Consider the following 19392-nt stretch of genomic DNA (forward strand, 5'->3'; position numbering starts at 1 on the left):
CTGGCAAATCAGAATTCACCATTTGTTTACATTGGTAGTAGATCTCTGGCAGAGGTGAAAATAGCAACCTAGAGTGCAGAGCAATGGAGCCTCAGGTCCATAGTTCTGCCCAGGAGCTGTTTACTACCTAAATAATAACTTTATTTATCCTGGCTGGATAGTTTCACAATATAAATGATTATACAGATTGTGTGATGCTATTGGGCTTCTGGGAACTGAACAACGCAACCCCGCCCATCCCTCTCCCACTACAGGGTAGGGTGGGAAAAGTGGCACTGAGCGTTTGTGAAAAATCTCTTTGCAATTTGTTTAAGCCCTGCGCTAGGTTGGACTACAGACCATTGTTACCTTGCTGGGATGTAGTAATGGGGCTGCACATAGTTCAGGATACAAGAAGAATGGTTGTAAATCTAAATCGATCATCTGTGTTATCAGCTGCACAGTGGCATGAGATGACACACACTGTATTTGGTCTTTGCATGAAATGCTCCCACAGACAGTTTGCTGAAACAATATAGTTTTCATCCTGCCTCTTAACTGGCTGTGACATTTGGGTTCCTAAAGCAAGTTCCAAACACTGCACTACTCAGGTTTGTACTTAATGAATTTGTATTTCTGAATATACCCCCTTCCATCACTGCTGCTGTCACTGTTCCTCCCCTTCTACTGCTGCCATCCCTCTCCTTCCCCTATCCTTTACTTTCCCTTGACCACATGTTCAGTTTCTCTCTCTCTCTCTTACACCTCACTCCATTTTTTATTGGTCTGTCTGCCTCTCATCCCTCACCGCCTCTACTTCCCTCCAGACATCAAAGAGCATCAGTTTGTGCTGTGTGCATGAGATTCATTTCCTGAAATCCTAGTTTGATTCAGGACCAGTACTGACCCTAAGAAGATTTCAAAGAGCTGGAAAACATAAGGTAAATATAAATGCCCATGATTTTCTAGCTCTGGAAAGTGTTCTGTTCATGCGTATCTGGCAAAGAAGTTTCCAGAGATACTAGATATGGTATGGATTAGCCTTTCAGTTCTGAATACAAAACCCTTAACGAATCCCAAATGAAAATGCATTTTGAAGTCTCAGAAACACAATGCAACAGCAACCCAGGCTTGAATTAGAAAGGGCAAGTTCGGTGTGGAACTGAAAAGGCAGAGTTGTGTCAGGTAACTTGCCCAGTGCCTGCCTTTGCTCTGGCTATGTCTACACTTGGAGCTAGGAGTGCCTTGCCCAGCTCATGTAGACAGACGCCCGTGAACTCTCATGGCACCAGCGCACTAAAAATAGTAGTGCATAGCCATGGTAGCACACATGGAGGCAAGCAGCAGTGTGGGTAGCTGCCCTGAGTACAAACCTGCCTGGACCCTGTGGGCTCATACTCGGGTGAGTTTGCTGCTGCCACTGCCTGTGCTATTGTGGCTACGCTATTATTTTTAATGCACTAGCTAGTATGAACATATCTACACAAGCTGGGAATCAAACCCCTCACTTCAAATGTATGTGGCCTCTGATTCATTCCAGCCAGTGCTTTTATTTCTCCACTTTCAGCTAAACAAAAATAATTCATATGGTTTTCTTTTTAAATTGGAGCTTTTCAGTGCTATAAATGCTATTTCAGAAATTCATTTTTCACCCCTGTTTTAGAAGTTCTGAGCACCAGAGGTAGGGCATGATTATTCTCCCTTTTTTTAGAAAGTGACCCAAACCCAAACTCTGGATCTGTACACTTCCCAAACATTGAGAACGTGGGCATCAAGATATGAATTTTGCAGATGAGCACATCTCTATTTTCTTTTATGGGAAAGGAAACCGAGGCACACTTGGATTGAGCAGTTTGAATGAGGTAAAATAGTGAGACAATGGCAGAGCTAGAAATGACTGCCAGTGATCCTGGTTCCCAGTCCTGTCCTTAAATCACTGGAGGGAGAGATCCATCCCTTATATTTACCTGTTGGGTGTGACGTTGCAGGGGCTGCATGTGTCTCCATTACTATATGAAGCTAGTGCAGGTGGACATATTTTCCCCTATGTTTGCGTCCCTGTCTCTTTCCTTTACCTGGCACAGCAAGCATTTCCCTCTTTTTCTGGACCAGTTAGATCAGCTTTGTACAGTGATGAATGTTCAAGCAGCAAATGCAGTTCTCAGCACCAGCATTACTAGCCAATAAATTCATCCCAAACACTGTCTCTGAAATCAAATGTCAATTTGAAACTCAGATACCCAAACTAACATAGGAGTTCCAGGAAAATGTGAGGTAATCTAAGAATCGCTTGTTCTTGAATAATACTAATGCACACTTCCTGCATCTGTAATTTGATTATTTTAAATTCCTTTATCAACACTAAATCTCACAACACCCAGTGATGTAGGCAAGTATTAATATACCATTTTTGGGGTTCTGTTGGAACATAGAAGACGCTCAGGGCCACTATCAGGCTCACAAACTATTTAAAGGGATATTACCCTATTCCTATACACTACAGAAGGGAAATTAAACATCATGCTTCAGGGTTTAAGCCAATCTCTAACAGAGATCAGAAGGAAATCTAATATCCGGGGGAGATTAACCCACATCTAACTACTGTGGGGTTCTTGCACTTTCCTCTGAAGTGTCTGGTGCTGTCCAGAGACAGGATACTAGACTAGAAGGATCATTGGTCTGATCCAGTATGGAAATTCCTATGTTCTTATGTTCCTAATTCCATTGATTTTCACTAATTGAAGATCTGGCCCAATATGTCTAATTTCCATGTGTCCCCTTTATCTGCAGTAATACTGTACTACAAACCAAGTCTATTTGTCTCATATGGTAAATTGGTACTTCTGATTGCTGCTGTTCCCACTGAAAATTATTATTCTTGGTTATTATGGTCTGAGACAAAATGGCTACTAACTTTCACAGCACAAAGCCCCATCTTAGAAAATGCACAAACTGGTCATCCCACTGTAAAGGAGTGATGCAAACTCCCTTTATTGGTGAGTATAGTGTAGAGCTGAGTGAAATTTTTCAGCTGAAACTTTTTTACTGCAAACATGCAGATTCAGAGACATCAAAACATTAATGCCAATTTCACCAAGTTGTTTTGGTAAAAAATAAAACCTAAAAAAAAAAAAAATCCAAATGTTTTGTTTTGATGTTTTCCAAATGAAATGTTTTGATATTCTGTTTCCAAATTTTGTTTCCTTTCATTTAAAAATATGTTTAAAAATAGTTGAGAACAAAAATGATTTGGTGAAAAGAAATGTTTCTTTCAACCCCCCAAGCAATTTTTTTTGACTCTTTAATTTGCTGAAAATGTTTGTTTGACTCAAAACAATTTATTTTTTCAAAATGGATGGCAACTGAAAAAAATTCTGTTATTTTCCCAGATCTAGCTGAGTTCTGTTACAGAGTCTTCACAGACTTCTTGGCTTTACCTTCCAACTTCTTGGCTTGACCAGGTCTACTGGGGCACTCAAGTGATGATACATCAAAGTTATGTGTTGGGCATTGGATCCATGTGGATGAGAACCAAGCTTCCCAGCTGATTGTAAGCATTGTTCTGTAACAGCCTCCGGATGCAAAGGGAGGATGGTTAGAAGGAATGTTTCTCTTTTGGATTCTCCAGGTTTTTTTTTTTTTAATTCTGACAGTTAGTGGGGCTTCGCTAAATTAAGTCTTTTCATTTCATATTTGAGTAGTCAGATTTTAAATGCAGACTAGATTTTATGACAAAGGAGTGAAACTGTAAGAGGCTTGGAATTTAGGTTGAGTTCAGCTAAACATTCAATTCCTGACAAGTTGCTTGGTGGTGGCCCTCTGAGCCATTGATTATCCTGAGAAAAGTTCTCCCCAGTCCTTGAGATTTTTGGGAAAATCCCTCTCTCTTTTAGATTCCTTAGTGTTATTTGCTTCACAGATAGCTCTGTGGCAAAAAAAAAAAAAAAACCCCACCCAAAACCAAAACCAAAACCCCAACCCACATTCCCACATTTGTCTGCAACTGACCAGAAGACTGTACCACATCACACCACACCACACCAGAGACCTGTCCACAGTAAGCCATGCATTCGTGATCTCCAGGTTTAATTATTTTGCAACTCATTATATCTAGGAATGAAGCCACATTTCCAGTAAGAGCTCGGCCTGTTACAAAAGCTCATTTGCTTAACAACACAAGTTGCCATGATCACATCACCTCAGATTTCTGCTCCCTCCCTGGGCACCATTTCAAGTTGTCTGTCCTGATATTCAAAGCCCTCTATGGGATTGGAACTAGCTACCTAAAAGATTGCTCCTCTCTCCACAATCATCAATGACAACTATGACCAATAAGAGACAGGTAATTGAAGGAGATAGACCTGCCCCAGGAGCTGGACCTAGATTTATTCTTGCAAGAGATAAGAGGGGCCACAAATCTCACCACTTTCAGAAGTTTAAATGCAAAACACCTTATTTCTGTGGCTTATATTGTCCTCTGGAAGTGCCACCCACCCACCGCCCACCTTGATCCCTGGCCCCCACAAGTCACCGTCCCCGAAGCAAACTTCTAAAATAACCACCTTTATATCTCCTCTGGGAAAGGAGACAGCAGGGGACACTCAGATACTAAAATGAATGAGGCCATATAAAAACCTATATAAACAGATCTAAGCATAGATAGACTTATTTTTAAAAAACTCTGACATTTTGACCATCCACTACATGACAGCCTTTCTTTAATTTTAACATAGAAAGCTGCACAGGTGGTTCAATAGCACTTTGGATAAGTACTAGAGCATTGCTGCAGAAATAACTCCTATGTTCTGAAGGGGAGACTTCATAGCATTTTAGGAACATTTCTGTCACTACCACTCAGAATGCTGACAACATCGCTCATTGCGATTCTTGCAATAGCTTCCTCTCCGTTTTGTTTTTATTTAACACTCTGCTTTTTTCATTTATAAGGACAACAGCAGCATGCCCTATCTGCAGAGCTGGTGTTTACTGCATGCCTGTCCCTAAAGAGTTAATTGTTTTTATTGCATAATCTGTTTAACATTCTGGATAGATAGGAAACACACGCCCCTTCTTTCTTACAGTATGTTTGCCCATTTTATATCCCATTCCTAAGCTGCTGTGTGTAAACCTCACACCATTTGACATACCGTAACTCTCTGGGTGGGTCTGTGGAACTTTGTTCTGTTCCATAGCTGCTTATGCTACTGTGATTATGTATGTGTGTGAGGAGAGGGAGAGCCAGAGAGACAGTCCACACAGATACATTTATCAGGAGCACCAGCAATAGTTACAAAGTTGGAAAGCTGTTGACTCTGCCATCTCTTGGATCCCTCTGAGTTGAAAATCTCCTGCACACAATGCCGTCTTTTGATGAGGTATTAAAAGAAGCTGGGGAATTTGGAAGGTTCCAAAAGAGGGTCTTTTTCCTCCTTTGCCAGACAGGCATAACTTTTTCTTTTCTATTTGTTGGAGTGGTATTTCTTGGGCATGCACCAGAGCACTATTGGTGCAGGATCCCTGGTGCAGCTGAATTAAGTGAGAGATGTGGATGGACTCTTGAAGAGGAACAAAACTATACTGTTCCAGCACTGAACTTGGTGAACTTGTCTTCCAGTGGTCAATGTGAGAGGTTTGACATAAAGTGGAATAACACCTCTGTGAGCTGTGCCAACCCACTGTCCCGCTTTACTGATCGCAGCTTGGGCAATGTGCCACTTACTTCATGCCAGGACGGCTGGGTATATAAACAACCCCACTCAACAATCGTCAGTGAGGTAAGGAAAATCAACATTTTTGAGTCAGTGTTTTCAGTTTCGGCACAGGATTGTCAAATAAAAAACAATTGCTAGAGCAATACACATGGAGTCTATTATTGAGCAAAACTTTAATCTTGTCCCATTAAAGTTTCTCTGAAAGTTACAGATGAAACAGGATAATAAATATTATCAAGCAGCAAGGCCAGACTTTTAGGAAAGGATGAGCTAATCTGAAAGATCCTTAGTTTGTACTGACTCTCTGGAGCAGATTAATTCAAATGGGGATACTGCTTTCTTGCTGTTGTAATGCTGGACTAAAATAAACAAAGAGTAATGTCATTGCAGCTGAGACTTTAGAATGGTCGTTTAAGGCCAGGTCCTTGGCTGTGTTCAGCTGACAGCTGCTGACTTATACCGGTTGGTGATCTGGCCAATATTATAGACATTCTGTATATTTATTTTTACATATATAGTATTCATTTTAGTAAATATCAAACAGACTTACTAGAAATAAAGAATTCATATCTAACCATTTCTGTGTGTCCTTAGCCTCGATAAGAAATAGAATTATATTGGTTGTCATTAAAAAGTCATCTTTCACCGGCAGTTACCACTCTGTAATAGCTGAGGTGCCACAGTTATTTCCTGTGGAATGGAAAATTGCAGTCGCTCTGTTACGCCTTTTGTGGTAACTGTTGGCAAATACATTTATTCTCTATTGGGCTGCAAAAGGAAAACCAGTAAGCTGTGCGAGGAGACCTTGATTATAGCCATGCAGTCAGTGCAATAGAGCGTGACTCTAATCCATAGACTCGGCGCCAGAGATGTACATGTACGTAAATAACTGTCATGACTGCAGTGCTCAGAAACACCATAACTAAAATACATTTAAATAAATTAGGTATGTAATGACAATAAAGTGTTACATGCTGTATCAAAACCACCACCTGATTTGACTGCCATGCCCGTTATCCTGCAATCGTCCCATTATTATTATTTGCATGTCATGACCACGACATGGGCGGTCATACCTAGTGGTCAGAGCAGGAGTTGGGAGTCAGGTACCAGGAGGTCAGAGTGCCAGATAGTCCAAAAGGCAAAGCAAGAGTCAGGCGTCAGGAGGTAGGGAGGGTCAGGTTACCAGGAGGTAACCAGAATCCACGACAGGCTAGAGGGCAAACTGAGAGTTGGAGGCAGGCAGGGTCAGAAGCCAGAGTCCATGGGTCTCTCACGAGCAGAATCTGGAGCAGAGACAGGCAGGCACTCTTATGTTGTTACTCAGATAGCTCCCCTTCATGGATTTCTGGTTTATATATTGGTATCAGCCAATCAGGGAGCTGTCTGGGACTGCCACTCGAGTCCTGATGAGCAGTACTTCCTGCTGAGCCCAGCCTCACAGGGTCTTCCTGTGGGAGCCCAGCCGAAGCCTCCGATGGTGACATGGAGGCATTGGTAGCCCTAACCCCCCCGCAGTTCCAGCCTTGGAGGGTCTAACATTGTATTACCATAGTGCCATGGAGCCCCTGTCCTGGATCAAGACCCTCTTGTGCAAGGTGCTGTACAAAAAGACAGTCCCTGACCCAAAAAGTTTACAGTCTCATTCTCCTTCCCTCAGCCAGGCTTGTCATCACTTGTTCTACTTTGTCTCTTCTTAGGTTGCAACATCTTCCGGGCAGGAATCTTTCCTTATACTCATTCCTTAAAGTGCCTAGAACACTGTATGCCCTGAATAACTGTTAAATAAGAGCAACTGAATGGCCTGGAGATTGGTAAATGGATACAGAGCATTTATTTTCAGGTCACAGAATCAAAACTGGTTCAGATTAGCAATAACTGAAAATCAGTATAAACTGATGAGTGTGAACTGTCTGAAATGAGTTGGTGTCATAATTTACTCCCTTGCAGCTAAGTATCCCACCTCAAAAAACATTAATCATAGTCTTCACTGAGTAGATTTGTTTGCCATCTTGGCACTGGATTGAATGAGCAAGGAAAATTAAATATGTTCAGATTCCTAGAAATGGCTATTGCAAGTGAGGGTTGAACCTCAGTGGCAGGGGAAACTTGCACTGCTGCCTATGTCCTACTTTTCCCAGGGATGTATAAGGGAATTCAGCCTCCGTGGCTTTCAGTCCAGAATCTTTCTGGAACACTAGCATGTAACGAACTTTATTTTTAAAATGAAGATCAGGAGTGTGAGGTGGGGGAGTTATTTTTGTCCATGTTTTTTCAGCTGTTGAACCTGATGACTGCTGAAAGTAGGTGAGCAAAACAGCATTGTAAAGCTTCACTCAGACTCCATTTAAAGCAGCAGCAGCCAAAAGATTATTCTGTCTCTGATGCAACCCCTATGATTACTCAGCAGCAGCAAGAAAAAAAACGCCCTGCTCACTAGTTAATGCATAGAGAAAATGAAACTTGTGGGTCAAAGCACATAGTGGGAGCTGAAGTTCAAGGTTTCGCTGGCAAACATCTTGAGGCTGTACCACATTCGCCTGTGTGTTCAGCAGCACTTATGTAAGTGAATAGCAGGGCTACAGGGAAAAGGAAGGTGACTAATGGCAGCATGAAAGCAAACTTTATGGAAATCCTCCAGGCGCACCTGAACAAGCTGCTGAAAACCAGCCAAATTAAAAGTGCAGTTTTGATTTTCCACCACTGTTGCCTGCCAAATCCCCTACCAAAAATAGTAAGAAGAAAGAGTGAAACAAGGTTGGATAGCCCAGGTAAAGTGGAGGGAGGGAAGACCAGTGCACAAACGTGCTCTTACTGACTAATGGGGAGATTTTCAAAGGCATGAAGGGCTATTAGGCATCCAACTCCCACTGGACATGAATGGAAGTTGGGCACCTAATTGTCCTTTATGCCTTCAAAAATCTACCCCCTAAGCCTCTGAATATTCTTCTGTAAAATAGCAGCTTCGTGTACAAAGCCTAAAGACAAGGACATAAAAATAGTAATAGGCTAGAGTGCATCTCCCTCTTTCCCAGGTGCCCATATGGTATACAATAAAGGTCCTCTGTCATGGGCAGGGCTGGTGGCCCTCCCTCCCCGTCAATCTCCGAGGGAGGCCACACCTCCTGGCGCCTGGAGGTCTGGGAACTCTTCGGAGTCATCCATGGACGGTAGCTCCTGTAGGGTTCAGGGGTCTCCTCTGGCTCGCAGGGGGTTGGCAAATCAGGCAGCTCCTCCAGGTTGTAAGGTCCAGGGGTCTCCTCCAGCTGACCAGGCTCAGGTAGCTCCGGCAGGGCCTCAGGCAGTTGGCAGCTCCAGCAGCCTCTCCTCAAGGTAACAGTCTGGTCTAGACCCAGGACCCGGCACCAACGGAGAGATGTCCTTCTCCCTCAGCTGCCTTCCTCTTATTGAGTGGAAAGGCCGGCCTTTTATACTTCCTGTCCCGCCTTTCTGCTTCTGGTCACGTGAGGGTGTACTTCCAGGTTCCTCCCCCCTTCCCCGCCCCCGAGGGAGTTTGGCTCTCCCTTGCCATCAATCTCTGCGGGAGGCCACACCTCCCAGCTACATATACCAAGTAGCAGCACTCACAGGACTCTTTGCAGGCTCCAAATCCTTGATTCAAAAAACTCTGGGATCAGTAGAAAGACTCTTATTGCCTTCACTGGACTGTGGATCAGGACCCAAGAGTCCAGTCCCTGTAGCGTGGATCTGGCTCCCACATATCTAATTATCAGCTTTCCTGAGCAGTAACACAGCAGGCAATTCAGAAGACAAACATGTTAAATACAATACACTTATGGTTAACTTAATCTCCCCTTACTAAGTGAGAATTTCCATAAAATTTAGCTGAGAAAACCAAGTTAGACATAGTAGTGTCCTGTTTAATTTGACCACTGAATCAGCTACCCCTTTTCTAATATGCCTGCTATATATAAACCCTCCATTTTTATATAGCCGAACTGTTTGTTTTTTACTTTGTTTAGACATGTGGTATTTCATATCTGATTAAGTTTACTGAGAACATGAATCAGGAGGTTAAATCAAAAGGATGATTTACATAATAATCTGAAAAAATAGATGTTAGTGGGAGGGAGAAACTTGGAAAGCAGCAATGTTAAAAGAGATTCACGGGCTATACTAGACAGCAAATTAGCCACAGGTTTGCAGTGTGATAGAGTAGCTAAAAGACAAACGCAAACACAGGCTGCTATGCAAAGATGTCACCTCACAGAACAGGGATGTAGCAGTTCCACTCTATCCAGTTCTTATGCAATCACACCTGACACAGTTCTGAGCACCCCATTACTAGAGAGAGAAAAACGATCAGAGGACTGGCAGCATTGATTTATGAGGATTTATTAAATTAATTAAATATGCAGGGTGGGCTTCTCACCTTTGTTCTGATCCCTTCACACTGCTTTGCTGGTGCAAAAGGGTTTAGATCTCTCTGTGTGGGGCCCTTGAATATGGTGTCCACTTCTATCATTTTATGTCTAGTTAATATGTTAAATAGTTTTAAAATAGTTTCACAGGTAGCTTCAGCTACAGTGACCACTAAGTAAAAGTAAATATTTGGTGTGATGGGAACTCCCACACTGCCACATGAGCAGCACCTGATGTACCTGCTGTCTGTTCCACTGTTAATGGCTTAATTAAGTTACACCTCTGGTAGGTTGCCGGAAATGGGTCAGAGTGTGGGTCCTTTCACAATGAGGTATTTTGGGGAGAAGGAGGAGAAGAACAGAATCCACTATAACGTTCATTATGGACAATACTTTCCAACTCTAATTGCCTTTTTCAGGCCTCAGTGATAGATGAAATAGCAAAACCTAAGATTCATTTATGAAATATTCTTTGTATCTTATGGAGGTACAACAGCAGGTCCTCTTATTTCTTGCCCCTGCTATTGTACCAGGATGGGTTGTGGACTCTGCAGCTTTAGGTCATGCTTTTTTTTTTTTTTTTTTTTTGCAGGCACCTAAAATCAGAGAGTGTTACCTTACAAAAGACAAACTTGTGAACTCTCAGTACATGTGCAGCAAGAGCCTTTTAACTCCCTGAGCTTGAGGTGGAATAAAATTAGACAGAGTAGTCATCAGAATGATTTTAAGAGGCAGATGTCAGCAAATGCACTGAAATCAGTTTGACATTATTTGTAAAACCTCACCATAATTCCACAAATGTAATTAAGTTTCCCTGTTTAGAGAACGCACAACAACTCAGTGAAATTAGGTATTTGGGAAATACCCAAAAAATCAAATCAAATATTGTTTCCACTTAGTTTTATTGAGCTTTTGTTATTTCTCCTGAATCTGGAAAAAGAAACCAGTGGGTCAGCAGTAGATTTGGAATCAAATGGCTTGTCAGATTTTGCTGGGAAAGGGAACCATAGAGGAGGTACGGATCTCGGCCTTAATTCACACCCCAATTATTCCAGTTGAAGCCAACATAAATAATGCTGGTGTTTGGAGGTCCTTTAGGGAGGGGTCCAGATTGCAGCAGCACCTCTTTTAGGAATGGGAGTGGGTCCATTAAAAGCCACTTCTGCAAATGGGTGGTGAAGGTTGAAAAGGGGATGTGAGTAGGGCTGCTGGAGGGTGCACTGATTCAGCAGCTCCGTACAGTGGACCAGAAATCAGACAAGAAAAAAACCTGATCCTAGATAATTTCCACTAACTACTGATAAAATCCGGCAAAGGGATTTTATCTGAACATTTTTGGTAGTGATGACTCCTAGTGGCATGTTAATGGATAACAGACAAATCTACAGATAAAGGTGCCTGTAACAGCAGATGAGACAGTAATCTACAGATTCATCAACTGCTAATAGCAAAGTTGGTGTGTTCCAGACCGAATGGCAGCCTTTACTGGCTATATGTTTAGCATAATGAACTGATTCTAATGTGTCCGCTCAGCAACACTTCCCTATGACAAAAGTGATGTAATTTGGAGACTTGGCAACAATTCATTACCAAAGTGTGAGGTCTGAGATGGATAAATCATCACCAGAACACATTATTCTACTACACTTGTTACAAATAAATCATCATGCTCTTTTACTTGCCAGCTGTCTCAAAAAGTCCAAACAATATTTTCAGAGGGATCTGTTACCAGTTCAGTAATGTTTACCTTACAACTTTTACAGTGTCTTAAAGCAATGAATAACATGACAGTCAAAGCTGGGGTGGAGAGAAAACAGTTGTTCCTTTCGCTATCCTACTCCAGAATAATTCATTCTGCAGTATGCAAAACCTCCAAAGCCTACTCTTAGCTTAATTAGTATTTCTGAGTTAATAGGAGAAATCAGTGCTACCCTTTCATATTTCCTGTATCATGATAGGGTTTTGAGGGGTAGTGAACAAGTGGAGGGAGCAGATAGGTAACTGCCTAGAGGTGGGTTCATTAAAAAGTTCTCAGTAAGGTTTCCCCATATAAAAATGATTGTGCTTCAGGTGGGATAGATCTGCATGGCTCCATTTACTTCAATGAAGCTGTGCCAATTTACACTGGTTGAAACTGGGACACTGATTTTAAATTTTTGAAAACTGCTGTTTTCTTCTATGTTTGCACAGGGTTGGGATGAGATTATAAATGTCTCCTTAATTTTGCCAGATTGGAGGCAGCAGTGGTAATAAAAGAAAAAGTTTTTTTTTTTTTTTTTTTTTTTTTTTAAAAGGCCAATTTCACACTAGAGAGCTCGGTATCATTCAGGGTGGTCCAGAATCTACAAGATATTCAAGCTGGACCTTGAAGGCACATAGGAAAATTCAGGCAAAAAACCAAAACCAAACAACCCCGCTACTCAGGTACTCGTGACACAGCAACTCAAGAGCAAAGTGACGTCTGACTCTCCATTTTTCTTTATCGTTACTGAGCGCCACCAGTGTGCTCACCTCTGAACAAGATAGAGAAGAAAACACTATACCTGCCCTGAGAGGGTCTTTTAGCACATCTTGTTTTGATAAAACTGAGTAAAAAGAGCTGTTTTTAACCCTTGAGCTAAATATCCTTGAAATTTGATTTCAGGTAAGTGCTAGTAAAAAATGCTTCGGCAAATGAGAGAATCTATACATTCCCAAAGCAAGTACAGAATGGGTAGCGGCAATCTGAGCTTCCCCAGACTGCCCTAGCAATATATTTCAGCGCTTATCTAGAGGAACCACCTTCAGGGCTGCCAGGACGAACTGGTCTCTGTTCTTGCACTTCTACTGATACTGCCAAGTAGGATGCCAATTTTGATGGTGTTTGTTTCACATGGGCACTTGGTCAGCCAGAACTGGGCTGGGCTGGGACCGTCAATTCATTGTAGACAGGCATGGAAAAACACAAAGTATTGTTCAATTAATGAAACGATAGTTGTAAATCAAATATTTCCTTATCTCATATGTTTGTTGTGAAGGGTATTTGTGACAGACCTGTACAGTGCGTTCAGATCCTCAGATCAAAGGTGCTATGCTTCCAAGTTCTCTAATTAATTATTATAGGATAAGGCAATGCATTTCTGCAGGGTTGAATCTGGTAAAGCAGGGAAGGTTATACACAGTGCTGAAGGACTGAGGTATGAACTTTCCAGCATCCCACTTAGGATTGGAACAAAAGACTGTAATTAATTGTAATTCAAAGACGGGGAGGGCGGCCTATCCAAAGTTTACTGAAGTCATGGAAAGACTCCATAGACATCAGCAGACTTTGAATCAGGCCCCCAATCACTTGCACCTTCATACAGAAAAGTGAGGTGCTGCTGAATACCTGCAACTCCCATTATCTTCAGTCCCTGAACTACACAGAAAACATTGTGGAATACTTACTGTCCCCTAACTAAATCTGAATCAATCCAAAATAAAAAATATCTGCCCTCTGACAGATATATGGCGAGGGGAGACACTGTAATAACCATTTTGTTTTCCAGTTATCACTCATGAGCTTGACCTTCTCAGTACTCATTTTAGATCCATCCTCCTCCTTTGTTTAAAGGTTATTTCAGCAATGAAATACATAGGCATATTGGGGATTCCCTTCCCTCTCCCTAGAGAGATAGATAAATAGCTTAATACCCTTTTCCTGGCTAAGCAAAATAGGCAAAGTAAACTAAAATTGTCCCAAATAATTGCACCACGGTTAAAAAAAAATCATTCATTGGAATTTGGTCTGAATGTCTAGGCATTCCAGGGGAGGTGAGAGCATTTAGCACCGCACACAAGGGTGTTCTTCCAAGCATCTGGCTCCTCATCAGGGGATACTTTCATCCCCTACAAATGGCTACTGAGGCCAAACCCAGCTCTTCTTCTCCCTGCTCCTCACAAAGGAGTTGGTGGGGGAATTAATGACAGCAGCTTCCCCCTCTTCCATTCCTTTAGTGGTAACACATTGTGGGAAGAGTTCTGACACTGTCCCGAAGTAGATGGTTTCTCCTCTCCTGAGCTCCTATCTCCTCAGCTCACAGTGCCTGTTCTCTGCACAGCATGGCAGCTTGTCACTGGAGCTGAGACGGGAGGAGTTTAGATTGGTACTGGTTATGAATTCAACTACCAGACCCTTTCATACTAAATTGAGGAAGAATACAGTTCACGCAAATAGCGTGGTAACGTGCATTTTGTTATGTACTGTATGGAAAATGTGTACGCAAGTGAAGTGTGTAGCCCACAGGCAAGCTGTCAATGCAGCCCTCAGTGTTGCAAAATGTGGACATCCCAGCCATAAGGAGGGCATTATTGTGTGTGTGTGTACAAGTGCAGTCATGGGTTTTCTGACATAGGCGCCAATCAATGGATGCTGAAGAGCTGAGATTAAAACCTACTTCCTTAACTAGCTTCCTTTATATGTTAACTCCTCCATTTGAATTAGATTCAGAATAGAGCTGCAAAGTTCTGGCCTGGGCCTGAACTTTTCCAGATTTGAGGGAGAAAAGGAGCTTGGTGGCTGAGAGATAGAAAGGCAAATTCTCAAATTTGATGTGAATCTAGATCCAAACTTGCCCAGTGTTTGTGAGCTGCTCAGCCCTGATGTCTTTGATTTAGACCATCGCTAGTGTGACGTCTCAGAACTCTTTTATAGTTTATTTTCAGCAGCCACACTATGCAGCTCTGATTTCACAGAGTTGCCAAGTTGGAAAGGTTAATAAGAAACAATGAAAGATGAAGCAAGGCATATGTGGCCCAGGCAGAGAGAGCTCTGGATTTTTGGATTCTCTATATTACTGACTCTGGAGACAAAGCAGAATATCGAGAGGAAGGCTTGTGGCCCGACATTTCTGAAGCCTGTATTTTCTTTTCCCATGCATAAAGAGCAAAACATTCCTTTCAATACATGTGAGCCCAATTTGTGAGCAGTTATTCACACAAGTAATCTTAATGGCTTTGTTGAAACTACATACGTAAGTAACTGCTCACAGGTGTGAGCAGCGGGTTCAGGCTGGACCTTAGCTATTTATAGCAACAGAACAGATACAGCCTGGTACACTACTGCACATTTCTGCATAGGATCACTGCTAGGATTGAGACGGTGGTTCAGGCTCCATTCATAGAATCACAGAAGTGTAGGACTGGAATTGACCTCAGTAGGTCATCTAGTCCAGTCCCCTGCACTCAAGGCAGGACTATGTAATAACTAGACCATTCTTAACCGGTATGTGTCTGACCTGTTCTTAAAGGCCTCCAATGACGGAGATTCCACAACTTCCCCAGGTAATTTGTTCCAGTGTTTAACTACTCTGACAGTTAAGAAGTTATTCCTAATGTCCAATCTAAACCTCTCTTGCAGCAATTTAAGCCCATTGCTTCTTGTCCTATCCTCAGAGGTTAAGGAGAACAATTTTTCACCATCCTTCTTGTAACAACCTTTTATGTACTTGAAAACCATTATCATGTCCACCACTCAGTCTTATCTTCCCCAGACTAAACAAACCCAGTTTTTTCAATCTTTCCTCAGGGGTTATGTTTTCTAGACCTTTGCATTGGACTTTTACATTTTCATAGACATTTGCATTCCCATTTAAAGCCTCTCTTTCAGCTGAGGCGGCCAACTAGGGTGCCAGTTGTAAGATTTATTCAACTGCCCCTGTGGATTTAAAATAGTAGTGATGTTTAATTTCAGTCTGTTATGCCATATTTCCTTAATTTGTTAAGTAAAAGTATGTTAACTCTAAGTATATTGGATGTTTAGTTTGCATAATTGCAATTGTTGAGTTAGACCTATGTCACAGATTATTATTATTATTAGACTAGGTTTAGTCCTGGAAGCTCCCAAGGCCCGCTATTTAGCATGTACAGGGGTCAGTCAGGTGGAGGCACCGTCAATTTTAAATTCCTTTAGGAGTAAAGGGACTGCAGCAGAAGGGTGGATAGAGGATTCCCACCTATCCTACATCATCACTGGGATACTCAGGATCTCCTTTTGTTGTCAGCAGCCTTAGGCGCCCTTGCACACCGGTGAGTGTTACCTGCTCCCAAGTAACCCAGAAAAAGAAGGAGGTTACACTTATAAGGTATCCATTCATTTACTTCAGCATTTTACACTATAAATCCTTTTGAAAGTACTCACAGTGCCTTATGCTATCCGTCTTCTCTTGTTTCATGGAAAACACTATTGATTTAAAATATTTGACTGATATGTTAAGGCAATAGTTTATTTCAACTGTCAGATGCGTAATGTGAAATTTATGTTGAGGTACAAGGGCATTGTGAAGGAAGCATATTTTCCCCTCTCTCTTTGGTACATGCTGTCTTCTTACTTTTCATATCAGGTTGTTCGCTTTCTCTCTGTTTATCTTCACCGTGGATTAAATTATTTTAAAAATAAATATGTACTTTTAAAAGGATTGAGCATATTAACTTTCCAAGGCAAGGAGCCCATTTGTCTCTATGGACCAATCCTTCAAGCGGTTCCTGAAGGAAGTCAGTGGAGTTCCATGCAGTGTGCAGGGGTCCACTAACACAGAACAGCTTGCAGTACTGGGGGTCTATGTTTGTAAAATATCCAGCACAGTAGGGGTTTGGTCCTGACTGGGGCCTTTCTGACTATTAGCAGAATATTAATAATAATGGGATTTTTCAAAAGCACCTAGGGGACTGTTGACTTTCACTGGGACTTGTGTTCCTAAGTTACTTATTATGTGCTTTTGAAAACCCACACAATGTCTTTAATGCCAAAAGGCACCACAAGACAATGACCTCCATACCGATAAAGCATGGGGCTGAAAAGATGTCATTGGAGCTTTGGTGTGTGTATGACTTTGCACCAGCCTTCTGCAATGAGATGAATTTTGCCCAAGCAGAATAGGTTTGAAAAGTATGATTCACATTTTCAATGAGGTCTCTATATCTGCACTCATAAGTCTGTGCATGAAAATAATTTGAGAGTCCAAACAGGATACTTAGACATCTAATCACCATCTGCGGGCTCAAATGTATAGGTTATGAACCTGATTCTCCTCTCAACTATGTAGGTTTTGTGCTAGTGTAATTCCATTGACTTCAGTGGACATTGTTCCTTATTTACAGCCAAATAAATGAGATTGGAATCAGACCCTGTTAAGGATTTGAGATGAAGAATATTTTCCTTTCATGATGTATTCATTTCTAAAATACTTCATTTTTAAATCTTTTTCATTCTGTTCTCACAATAATCCATAGCTCTGATGAGACAGTATCTTCTATTTTTCTGTCTATTTTACTTCTTTGATTGCAGAGCTTGTGGACAGTCTTTTTTCAGGACTTTCTGCTTTAAGAGCAAGCAAGGTTGTCACATGCTAAATAGGCCTGCTTTGTGTTGGGCCCCTGGTGAGGGACTTGTAGCTGAGGTCTGACAGTGAGCTCCCTCGTTCATTGGCTAGCTTGATCTTTGTCTCTAAGACTTTGATCTTACATGGTGCTAAGCAGCCTTAACTCTCTCTCATTGAATTGCATTAAGTTCTGGGGACTATTGGTCCAGATTCTTCTAGCAGCTTCCAATATACTTCCAGAAGAGTGTGCCACACAGGATGACTGCTCCCTGACTCCATCTCACCCTTCTTGGTTGTGCTTGAAAATATCACATAGAGGCCATTTCCCAGTGACTGATAGAGGGACTTTCATAGGCTCAGGTCCATTTTTAGGCTTTATTTTCAAAAGCAATGATAACTTAACAGTTTGTGTTGAGGAAATAATAACCGGCAGAAGTCAAGGGACCAATAGGGCACTCAGCACTTTAAAAAATTGGGCCACTTATATAGGTGCCTAAATATGGATTTAAGAGCTTAACTTTAGACTCTAACTTTCAAAAATCTTGGCCAATGTGAAATAGAAAATGTCTGCATTCTATCTAAGTCTTTCTGTGACCCCCATCACAGCAGTATTTGAGTCCCTTCATCTGATATACATTATTATGAATGTGAACTTGAAATAGTAAATACATTGCAAATTATCTGTACCTCAGTTAACTCATCTGTAAAATATTATTATTAATATTATTTATTAGAGCTCATTGTTGGAAAGTGTGACTATTTCTAGAGTGCTATTTAAGAAATGGCTAAAACTGCTGAGAATATTATCTCAGTTTATTCTTAACATCACTTTTGCCTAAGCCCTTGTTGAAAAGGACATTCCAGTCAGAGACTAAAACCTCCTGACTCCAATAAGGACTGCAGGACTTACTTAGCTAGGTTGGCATGTAATTGTTCTACAGAATCCTGTAAAGTAATTGCCAGCAAAATACTGTCCCACTACAGATGGATTTTTAATTTGGTTTTATTTTTCTTTCTGGTCCCTTCCCCCTTTCTTCTTCCCACCATGAATTCTTCAGTTGAATGCAGTAGTAGCATTTTGTCATCCTGCAACAGCTGCTGCAATATAAAAAAATGAAGGGTCTGGGAAAGTTACAGCAAGAAAAGCATTTTCAACCTCTCAGAAATAGGTTTGACATTTGTTTTCTGCACCCTCACAGGTTAAGTATTTCTACTTTTACTCCTGAGGCACTAAGAAAAAAATAAAAACATTTGGCGATGTTCGTGTTTTCACTGGCTGTAGCTCTGCATTTTACTCTGAGCTAAACACAGACATTTCCTTGCCAGCAGACTTTAAACTATTGTGCTCAGACTGTAAAACAATAAACCAGTTCAAGTGTCTCTCCTTTTGGGGACATTTTGGGTACAAAACCTGAAACATAGCAGCCTTTTGGTAAGGAGGACCCATTTTCTGTATGTTTACTGTAGCTGCAGTGGTCTGGACTCTCTAGTGCACTCATATCCCTGGGCCATCTGGGCCTGCCATTGAACAAGTATACATTAAACAGGAGAGATGACAAGAGACCATGTGAGACCAGTTAGTAAGAAACTGTATTTGCTCAGAGATCCTCTGGGAGGAAAGAGAGTCCATTGAGGACGCTATTGACATATCCTCACACACTGAGATCCCACAAGTTAGGCAAAGGTGTCAACAGTATCAGGAGCTGCTGCTAAGTCCAATCAAGTGATCATGGATAACTTACTCTGGTCTATTACTGTGAAGAGAGAATCAACCAGCAATATCAGCGCAGTCTTTATGCAAGGTCTGGAACCAGACTGATAGGAATACAGGAAGTCTATGGAATCCAAGAGTTATTGGATTATCATCTTCTTAATAAACTTCTATTAAAAAGGAAGGTTTGAGATGGGATGGTAACGGCTGATGTGATAAAAAAACAAACAAGACTGAAAGCATTTTTTCAAAAAAGTAGTGATCAGGTTTTT

General features: G+C 41.5%; 1 protein-coding gene across 1 annotated transcript in view; it reads left to right on the forward strand.

Moving 5' to 3' along the window:
* The first annotated feature begins 5106 nt into the window (after positions 1–5106).
* The window catches only part of SLC22A3 (solute carrier family 22 member 3), a 43771-nt gene continuing 29485 nt past the window's right edge, over positions 5107–19392 (forward strand). Inside the window, exon 1 of the mRNA XM_067555191.1 lies at positions 5107–5753. Within this exon, the coding sequence (XP_067411292.1) occupies positions 5337–5753 (417 nt within the window). The 5' untranslated portion in view covers positions 5107–5336. The remainder of the gene's footprint in view (positions 5754–19392) is intronic.

The sequence above is a fragment of the Emydura macquarii genome, unplaced genomic scaffold (genome assembly GCF_026122565.2).
Source record: "Emydura macquarii macquarii isolate MOO-44397 ecotype Brisbane River unplaced genomic scaffold, CSIRO-AGI_Emac_v2 contig_1559, whole genome shotgun sequence".
Classification (NCBI taxonomy): Eukaryota; Metazoa; Chordata; order Testudines; family Chelidae; genus Emydura; species Emydura macquarii.